This window comes from Sorex araneus, chromosome 5, assembly GCF_027595985.1.
Source record: "Sorex araneus isolate mSorAra2 chromosome 5, mSorAra2.pri, whole genome shotgun sequence".
Lineage (NCBI taxonomy): Eukaryota > Metazoa > Chordata > Mammalia > Eulipotyphla > Soricidae > Sorex > Sorex araneus.
Window position 1 is genome coordinate 211,323,381 of NC_073306.1, and position 10,146 is coordinate 211,333,526.

The 10,146-nt window shown below is 42.2% G+C and overlaps 1 protein-coding gene across 1 annotated transcript in view; it reads left to right on the top strand.

The window, feature by feature from the left end:
• The window catches only part of LOC129404906 (multimerin-1-like), a 33,988-nt gene extending 24,888 nt beyond the window's left edge, over positions 1-9,100 (top strand). Inside the window, exons 5-6 of the mRNA XM_055139281.1 lie at positions 7,287-7,439; positions 8,679-9,100. Of these exons, the coding sequence (XP_054995256.1) occupies positions 7,287-7,439; positions 8,679-9,100 (575 nt within the window). The remainder of the gene's footprint in view (positions 1-7,286; positions 7,440-8,678) is intronic.
• Positions 9,101-10,146: the final 1,046 nt, after the last annotated feature.

Genomic DNA, 10,146 nt, shown 5'->3' on the forward strand with positions numbered 1-10,146 from the left:
CCCATGAACTGTATCTCTTAAGAGATAAGCCAGGGCCCCGAGAGATAACCCAGGAGGGGAGGCCTTGCCTGGCACCCAGTCGGCAGCTGCTCAATCCTCGCACCCTGAGTGATCCCCAGACACCACCAGGAGCGGTTCCTGAGCACTGACCCAGGAGCAAACCCTGACAAAGAGAAAAAGAAAAGAAGAAAAATCATGCTTTTTTTTTTCTTTTTGGGTCACACCCAGAGATGCTCAGGGGTTTCTCCCGGCTCTGCACTCAGGAATTACCCCTGGCGGTGCTCAGGGGACCATACGGGATGCTGGGAATCTAACCCGTGTTGGCCGCGTGCAAGGCAAACGCCCTCCCCGCTGTGCTGTCGCTCCAGCCCCAGATAAATCATGCATTCTTAAAAGATATTTGTAAATAAAGGATGCAACTCTTACAAATATCACTGATGTGAATAGAGCAATTTTTAAAAGGAAGAGAAAGTATGTTTGGTGCTTTACTGTTTTCTATCACTTTCTTAAAAATCTGATCATTTTTTGCCTCTACAGAGGTGACAGTGATGACCAGTGTCACTGAATTTGGGGTCACAAGGCCAAGGTTCAGTCCTTCCTGGCAGTGCACTTGTTAGGAGTCATCTCTTATTTATTTATTCATTTATTTTTGTCTTGGGATTAGACTCAGCAGTGCCCAGGGATTACTCCTGTCTCTGTGCTCACGGGTCACTCCTCTCAGTGCTCGAGAGACCAAATGTGTGAACGGTGATTGAATCTGGAGTGCTCGTTTGTCGGCCAGCACCTTATCCCCATACTATCTCCCTAGCTTAGAGACACTTACTTTTTACTAAATTCTACTGACAGAAGCAGGACAACATGCCTATGTTGCAAACGTATTTCAAATATCACTGTCACTGTCACTATCATCCCATTGCTCATCAATTTGCTCGAATGGGCACCAGTAACATCTCCGTTGTGACACTCGTTGTTACTCATTGTTTTGGCATATCGAATTCGCCATGGGCAGTTTGCCAGGCTCTGCAGTGAGGGCAGGATACTCTCGGTAGCTTGCCTGGCTCTCTGAGAGGGGTGGAGGAATCGAACCCGGGTCAGCCATGTACAAGGCGAACGCCCTACCGTCTGTGCTATCACTCCAGTCCATTTCAAATATCAAATATATAATATGCATGTATTTTGATTTTTAATTTAACGATTACCTTGTGTTGCAATTTACTTAATCATATGCAGTGTCTATATTTTCTCAAAAATTTAACTTAATACTTGCCACATAATTATTTCCATGAAACAAGGAAACCTTTACTTTATTGAGTGTTTTTATAATCATGTTTTTTTTAATTTAATTTTTGGGGAGAAGAAGTTGGCCTACACCCAGCTGTACTTGGGGTTTATTCCTAGCTCTTCACTCAGATTTTTTTAAAAATTATTTTATTTATCTATTTATTTATCTATTTATTTGCTTTTTGGGTCACTCCCCGAGATGTTCAGGGGTTATTCTTGGCTCTGCACTCAGGAATCACTCCTGATGGTGCTCGGGCAACCATATGGAATGCCGGATTTTGAATCCAGGTGGTCCACATGAAAGACAAATGCCCTTCCCGCTGGACGACAGCTCAGGCCCAGGGATTATTCGTAACGGAGCTCAAGGACCATTTGTGTTGCTGGAGATCAAACCCAGGCAGGCTGTGTGTGGCCCGACCATATGTTTTATCTTTCTATTTTGTTGATCTGGTCTGTTACGTTAACTACCTTCCGCTTGTTGATCCAACATTCATATTCCTGAGATGACTACATTTGGTCCCAATAAGTTATTCACTGTTGTGTTGCTAAGTTTCTATTTGCCAAGACTTTAAGAATTTCTTGTTCATGGAGATATTGGTCTGTGATTTTCTTTCGTGGCGTACTTTCCTAGTTTGATGACTAAAGTGGTAATGGTCTCCTCGAATTGTTAGGGAATGTTCTTGCTTTGAGTATTTTGGGGGTGAACTTTTGCAGGACAGCACTCTTCTATGAAAGTTTTGTAGAATTCTCTGCTACAGCCATCTGGTGCTGGGTTTCTGCTTATTGGTAAATCCTTTATTTTTCCATCTTGAATCAGTAGCACAGCGGGTAGGGCCTTTGCCTTGCATACAGCCGATGCAGGTTTGATTCCTCTGTCCCTCTCGGGAAGCCCGGCAAGCTACTGAGAGTATCCCACCCACATGGCAGAGCCTGGCAAGCTACCCATGGTGTATTTGATATGCCCAAAAGAGTAACAAGTCTTACAATGGAGTCATTACTAGTGCCCGCTCGAGCGAATTGATGAACAATGGGAGGATAGTGCTACAGTGCTACAGTGGATTTTGTAGAAAAGGGTTTTATTAGCTGGGAGTCTTTTAATCTTTCAGAACTGTGGATATTTGAGGCTAGAGGTGAGCCTCACATCTCATGTGGCCCCTGACCACTTCCAGGACTGATTCATGAGCACAGAGCCAGGAATAAGCCCTGAGCACTGCTGGGTGCGCACTCCCCCACCCCCAAAAGTATTATGAATCTGACATTCAGTTTTCTTCTATCCTTTAGGGTTTCTACTGAAAAATGTTTTGATAGCTTGACTGAGTTCCTTTGTATGTTATTTCTTTTATTAGGACCTTTTAACATGACTTTAAATTTCTAAATAAATTACTTTTTATGATTTAATTATAATGTGTCTTGGTATAGATCTTTTTGCATTTAGTAACTTTGGTGTTCTCTCAGTTTCCTGGACAATGGATAGTTCTTTCCTTCCGTTTCCAAAGTTCTCAGCTATTATTTTCTTGATTAGGAATTCTCTTTCCCTTTCTCTCTTTTCACCTGATGGTATACCCATTATTCTAATAATTACCTTTTCTAATACTGTCTGATAGTTCCTTTAGTGTTTTCACTTTTCTTAAACCCTATTTTCCTCTCCTCTTCCATTTGAATCATTACTAGAATTTTAACTTGAATTTCAGTTGTTCTCTCCTCTGTAAGGTCTTTTGTGCTATGCTCAGTAACTCCTGGATCTGCAACTCAGGAATTACTCCTGTCAGTGCTCCGGGAAACTATGGGATGCTGGGGATTGAACCCAGGTCAGGTGCATCCAGACACCTTAGTGCTGTCTCTGTAGCCCCAGGTGCCTTAACATTTTTAATTAGGTTATTAATTACAAAAATATAAACTATGCAGAAGGGGGCGTGAAAAATTAGATTGATACTAATTAAATAACAACATATGGTTTGAAGTCATAAATCAGGACCAATCATTATTTGTACATCTACTATTGGGTGCTACTTCATACTGATTCATTAAGTATTTTTATTAATGACACATAAAGCATAAATTTGCAAATGCAGCAAAACTGAAAGAGATGATTGAAACATTCTATATAAATAAAAGAAAGAAGACTTTCTATAGACAGATAATAAGTCAGATCCAATCATATAAGTGGAGAATTAAGTAAGACCCCCTTCCCACTGATAACTGAGGATAAAAATAAAATGTAAATGTTACGGGAATAGTAGGAAAAGACTCTCCTTCTCTAGAATCAGAGAAATGATAAAACCAATCTGAGAAACATATTTCCCAGGAAAGATCTCATAAATAATTCAGTGTGCCCCCGGTTCTAGCATGCAGTTGATGCTTTCTTAATGAAGCACTTCAATTAAAGCTATTCTATGAATTTATCATTGTGCAAGACTGTTAGGATATGAAATAAGATAAAGTACTGGGATAAAGAATTCACATTTCTGTGAATAATAGAGAGCAATTTCTATGAGTCATTTGGAGATTTTAAATTTAGCAAGTAATAGCTAGTTTTCATAATAATAACAACAGCTAGTGGAAGGGTTTAATAGTGTATCACATGATTGAGAAACTACGTTAAATAAATGTGTGCCATTCTGTATATTTCTTAAAAGATATTCCATGCCCATAGCATTTTTCATGTGCATGTTAATGTGGAAAATATACTATGCAATGTTTCAGAGATTGCATATTGAAATGTCTAAATACGTAAGTAAAGTATTTTTTCTACCTTTTTTTTTATCATGCAGGTATGCAGTTCCTCCACTTTTATGTAACTTTGATTTAAAAAATATAAAGCATGATGAATGTTAAATACTTGTAGATCTCATTTTTGTTGCTGTTGTTATTTTGGGTCACACCCATTGTAGATCTCGTTTTTTTGTTGTTATTGTTGTTATTTTGGGTCACACCCGGCGATGCTCAGGGGTTTTTCCTGGCTCTCCACTCAGGAATTACTCCTGGCAGTGCTCAGGAGACCATATGGGATATTGGGGATGGAACCCGGGTCAGCGGCATGCATGGTAAATGCCTTACATACTGCATTATGGATTTTGTTTCTTGGTAAGAAAAGTCGAACACTAAATTTCAACATCCATCTCAACTTGAAAATCGAATCACAAGCTAAACTATTATCTGTGGGTAGTTTTCATCATACTCATACTGTAAAGTCTTCTAAATGAGTTTATTCTGTGTTTAAAAGCGACCCGGAACCAGTTCTGTGCACAGCAAATGTTTGGGGACTGTATCTCACCCTTTAGCTGTGGTCTGAGGTTCCCCAGTGGGAAGATACTGTGATTCATTTAACAAGTACTCTTCCACAGTCCACAATCTTGCAGCAATTAAAAGCCTGTGGAAAAGCATGTGTGCTGTTGTAACTGCCCCTTTGTAGGTATAGGGGAGGGGGGTCGCTCTGCAATGCTCAGGGGCTGCTCTTGACTCAGTCCTCAAGGACCATACGTGGTGCCAGGGGATAGAACTGGGGCTGGTTGCACTTCTTAAAGCAAAGTCCCTTCCGCACCTCTGCTGACTCTCTGGCCCATCAAGCTTTTCAAGACTTATCTGAGCATATACAAGCATGCAGTATGCCGGGAAACTTTCATGTCTCAAGGGAAATAAACACGGTTATTCTGGGGTTGGAGCGATTGCACATCGGGGAGGGAGTTTGCCCTGCACACGGCCAACCTGAGTTTGATTCCCAGCATCCCATAGGGTCCTCCGAGCACCGCCAGGAGTCATTCCCGAGTGCAGAGCCAGGAGTAACCCCTGAGCATCGCCAAAAAAGCAATAAAAGAAAAAGTAGTTGTTCTATTTATGTGATATATGTGATTGAATTGTTCTATTTTTAAAATTCTAACTTTAATTTAAGATTACAAATTTTATCTCATTTTACAACTTTATGCTGTCACCAGATATAAAAATGTTCTATTTGACAGTTTATTATTCTTTAGTAGTGAGATTGGCTGTCTTAAAAAATTTAGTGTACTTTTTTCTGTTTTCATTTAATGATTTGCTAGCTTGTGTCATTTGCCTTTTTTAAATAAATCACTTATTTGGGATGTTTTTAAAGCTTTCCGCATTTTGACTATTAATAAACTGATAGTTTCTCATACTAATAGCTTCTCTTAATATAGCTTATATTTGAACTTTGGCAGTGGTGCTTTATTTCAAGGGAATTTTAATTCTTAGATGTCAAGCATCACAATTATTCTCAAATTTTATTTTGCTATGCTTTAAAAGAGCTCAAAATAATAAAGAACGCAAAGATTGTCTGTTTATTTAATTGTCATATAACCATATCTTTTTATTTAGTATTTTATGGCTATGGAATATGTGCTTTGTTGAATATTCAATGATCTTGGCACCATGCATTGAATAGGTATTTTATTCTCCAGTGCTTTTGGTTTGTTTGGGGGACACATTTTACTCCTGGTTCAGTGCTCAGGGATCTCTCCTGGAGGTCTTAGGGGATCACCCGGGGTGCCAGGGATCAAACCTGGGTCAGGCCCAAGTCTTAGCCACTATAGGCCCTCGCGAGCCCCAGGCTTTGATTTGATTTTATTCTATTTTATTGTACTGGAGCCATAGCACAGCAAGTAGGGTGTTTGCCTTACACACGACCGACTTGGGTTCGATTCCTCTGCCCATCTCGGAGAGCCCGGCAAGCTACTGAGAGTATCCCGCCAGCACAGCAGAGCCTGGCAAGCTTCCTGTGCTGTATTCGATATGCCCAAAATAGTAATAACAAGTCTCACAACGGAGACATTACTGGTGCCCACTCGAGCAAATCGATGAGCAACGGGGTGACAGTGACAGAGGTTCTGAGATCAGCCCCAGAGAGAAGTAAGCAACTTGGCTTATCTACCGCAAAACCACCTCCCTGACCCACTCTAGGTACTTTGCTCTGCGTCTAAAATTTTATTTTAGGGGTTGGGGTGGTAGATACAAGTGAAACTGATTCCATCCCCGTCACTGCATATGGTCCTTTGAGATCACCCTCAAGGCGTGAGCCCTGAGCACAGAATCAAGAGTAGCCCCTGAGCACTCCTGGCTGTGACTCACACCCCAAATATTTGCTATTATTTTTTAGAGTTTAGAGCATGGTGACAGTAGTGTTGACCAGCTGTTGCTTTGTGATTTGGGTGTAAAAAGGTACTGCACCTTCACCAACGCCAAAGACCTGTCAGCACTGTCCTGCCTCACCTCTGGTCACTTTCCCTCCTCCCCTCGGTCCTGTGTCACCTCTGGTCAGCCTTCCTTCCTCCCCACACCCCTGCCACACCTCTGGTCAGCCTTCCCTCCTCCTCTCACCCCTGCCTCACCTCTAGTCAGCCTTCCCTCCTCCCCACACCCCTGCCACACCTCTGGTCAGCCTTCCCTCCTCCTCTCATCCTTGCCTCACCTCTAGTCAGCCTTCCCTCCCCCCCACCCCCTGCCTCACCTCTGGTCAGCCTTCCCTCCCCCCCACTCCCCTGCCTCACCTCTGGTCAGCCTTCCCTCCTCCCCACACCCCTGCCACACCTCTGGTCAGCCTTCCCTCCTCCTCTCATCCTTGCCTCACCTCTAGTCAGCCTTCCCTCCCCCCCACCCCCTGCCTCACCTCTGGTCAGCCTTCCCTCCCCCCCACTCCCCTGCCTCACCTCTGGTCAGCCTTCCCTCCTCCCCACACCCCTGCCACACCTCTGGTCAGCCTTCCCTCCTCCCCACACCCCTGCTTCCTCTGCCCATTGCTCCCTAACCTTGGGTTCATGCTCGAAGCCCAGGAGTCTATCACCACTGAGTACTGTTTTTCTCTGGCTTCGCGTCTCTGTAGCTCTGCAGAAAGAGCCCGTTGGTGCTCGAGCCCGACTGGTGCTCAGTGACGTTGGCGGGCACCGAGTTCGGGGTCCGTTCTGTTCTTCCTTCCACTGTGCTGTGTCCCTCCTCCTCCTCCTGCGAGAGCCCCCAGGACCGTCCCCTGACGCTCTCCCCTCTCTCCCCTCCAGCGCCGGGCGACAGTCCCGACTGCAGCGGGTCCCCGTGTCGGAACGGAGGCACGTGCGTGGACGGCAGGAGCAGCTTCACCTGCGCGTGCCGACACCCCTTCACGGGCGCGCGCTGCTCGGTGCGCCTGGGCCAGGAGGACGCGCCCGCGCCAGGTGGGACCCGCGCGCCTCGCGCCCCGCGTGCGCACAAGGAGCTCTGGGGAGAGTCGGGAATTAGCATGTCGGCTTCATGACACATGAGTGCTGACTCTGCCCGGGCCGGCTCGTCTCGCTCCTGAACTCGGTACATCTCAGGCCTCCCCCCGGTGGACCGTTGGCGGCACACCTGCTTTACCTGCCGGGGGCTCTCTCTTGGGCCTGGGCGTGTCCTTGTTTGAGAATAAACAGGTGCACAAGTTCTCAAATTTTTCATGATAGTGTTATAGAGGAAGCTTATTGTCTAGTCTCCATCCCCTACCTTTGGGGCGCACCGTAAGGAAAAACACACAGACACACAACTTGACAAACGCTTCTCCAACAAGTCAATGCAGTTTGATTCCTATTAGATGTGCTTATTTAATAAGTGCTTAGTTGTATGTTTTCCATGAAGGTTGATCTTATAGTACAATATTCTCAGATGTACTGATGAGAAGAAGATACTTTTTGCTAATTATTGATTTTGTAATTTGCTAAAGATACTATTTTTTTCATAATGCATTGTTTTTAAATAGCTTTCATAATTTTATAAGATACTCGAGATTTGCTTCAAGAAATAACCTAATTTTTATAAAATAAAACATGTGCAGTATTTTAACAGTCTGTCGTTAATGACAAAAAGAAATTTCCAGTGGGGCATTTCTTAGTAAATATGCTACCTAGTGAAGAGTAATTTTTAGTTTACTTTAAAGTCATCTTTTGTAAATAAGTTGGCATTAGTTACATCAAAAATTGTTTTTGTTTACTTACCCATAGTGCATATAGATTTATTTTCCAATTTGGTCTCTTGCAAGGTTTGACAATGCTGGAAAGATTGTTTCTACATCATGTCAACTTTAATTCCTGCAAGGGCCCTTAACGCAGTCTGGCATACCATAATAATCACAAGAGCACTTTAAATTTCTTCATCTCTGGAGATCAAAGCAACTTACAAATTAATCTTTGATGATTAGCTATGAAGGAGGCACCAAGTGCTATTAATATCCTAGCCAGATTTTAATGGAACAATGGAGGTTCTCAGAAGCTCAGACATTGGGGTAACTGAGCGAGCCCCAAAGACAGACACACTGCCCTGTTCAGATGATAAAAAACATTGCATTTTTTATGAATTCTTTATATAAAAAAGAGATAACCATATGAGAAAATATTTAATGAGATAAAGACAAGAAAATTAACTGCATTTTTCTTTTCTGACAGATTTTTCCAAAGGATCTTACAGATACGCGCCCATGGTGGCGTTTTTTGCATCTCACACGTATGGAATGACGACTCCTGGTCCGATCCTGTTTAATAACATAGATGTCAATTATGGAGCTTCCTACACCCCGAGAACTGGAAAATTCAGAGTTCCTTACCTTGGGGTGTATGTTTTTAAGTACACCATTGAGTCGTTCAGCGCTCACGTCTCTGGGTTCCTCGTGGTTGATGGAGTAGACAAGCTCACATTTGAGTCTGAAAATATTAACAGTGACACACACTGTGATCGGGTTTTGACTGGAGATGCCTTATTAGAATTAAATTACGGTCAGGAAGTGTGGCTGAGACTTGTGAAAGGAACAATTCCAGCCAAATTCCCCCCTGTTACTACATTCAGTGGTTATTTGTTATATCGTACATAAATTACTACGAAAGATAAATTACGCTTTTGCTTATAAGCAGACAGCATTTTTATTCATCTTTGCATGCACATCTGCTCTCTTATTTTTCTAAATGAGCTGAGAACCAATTTTTTACATCTGAATAAGACTATAAATTTCATTAAATTATTTGAAATCTTTTAGAGAGCTTGAATAAGAAGAAATTCCCTATTCTAAAACTGGAACAGACAGCAAGGTGCATTTCTTAGGATAATCCTTCCTATTTTTGTTTATTTCATCCTGTTAATTCAATATAAAGTAATACTATTTTATAATCACACAATGTTGGAAGTTTTCAATAATATTTCCAATGAAACAATATCTTCTTTACACCCTATGTATACAAATGTATTTCACAAATTCAAATAAATTACTCAAAGGACAGAAAATATTTTAAATTATTATTTTATTGAGGTAAAATTAGTTTACAATAGTATAAAGGTTCCTAGGTTTAAGAAGTGCAATGTGGGGCTGGGAAAATAGTACGGTGGGTAGAGTATTTGCCTTGTACGCAGTTGATCTAATTTCAATCACAGGTGTCACTTTTGGTCCCCTGAGCACTGCCAGGAGTGATCGCTGAACCCTGAGATTAGGGCCAAGGCTAAGCCCTAAGCATCATTGGGTATGGTGCGAAACAAAAGCCAGAAATTAGAAAAAGAAAAGGAAAGGAAGAAGTACTTTGTTATCATACCACCAAAGTGCCGATAACTCTACACCATAGTCCGGAAAGTTCTGCCGTCACTCCCCGTCACACCATCTATATCCTGCATAGGTAAGCTCAGTTCTATCGTCAGAGCCTACAACGTGTTTTCACTGGAGACAGTGTATTCTCTTGCTTTGCTTCTTTGTATCTACCTATGAGTGAGACTATTGTGAATTTATTTTTCTCCTTCTGACTTGTTTTGATTAGCTAGATCTCCTCCATTTCATTTTGTATTGGAAGAAAATAAAGGCTTCATCCTTTCATACAGCTGAGTATTACTGCATTCATTGTTCACATAAAACACATTTTTATATACTAATCTGTT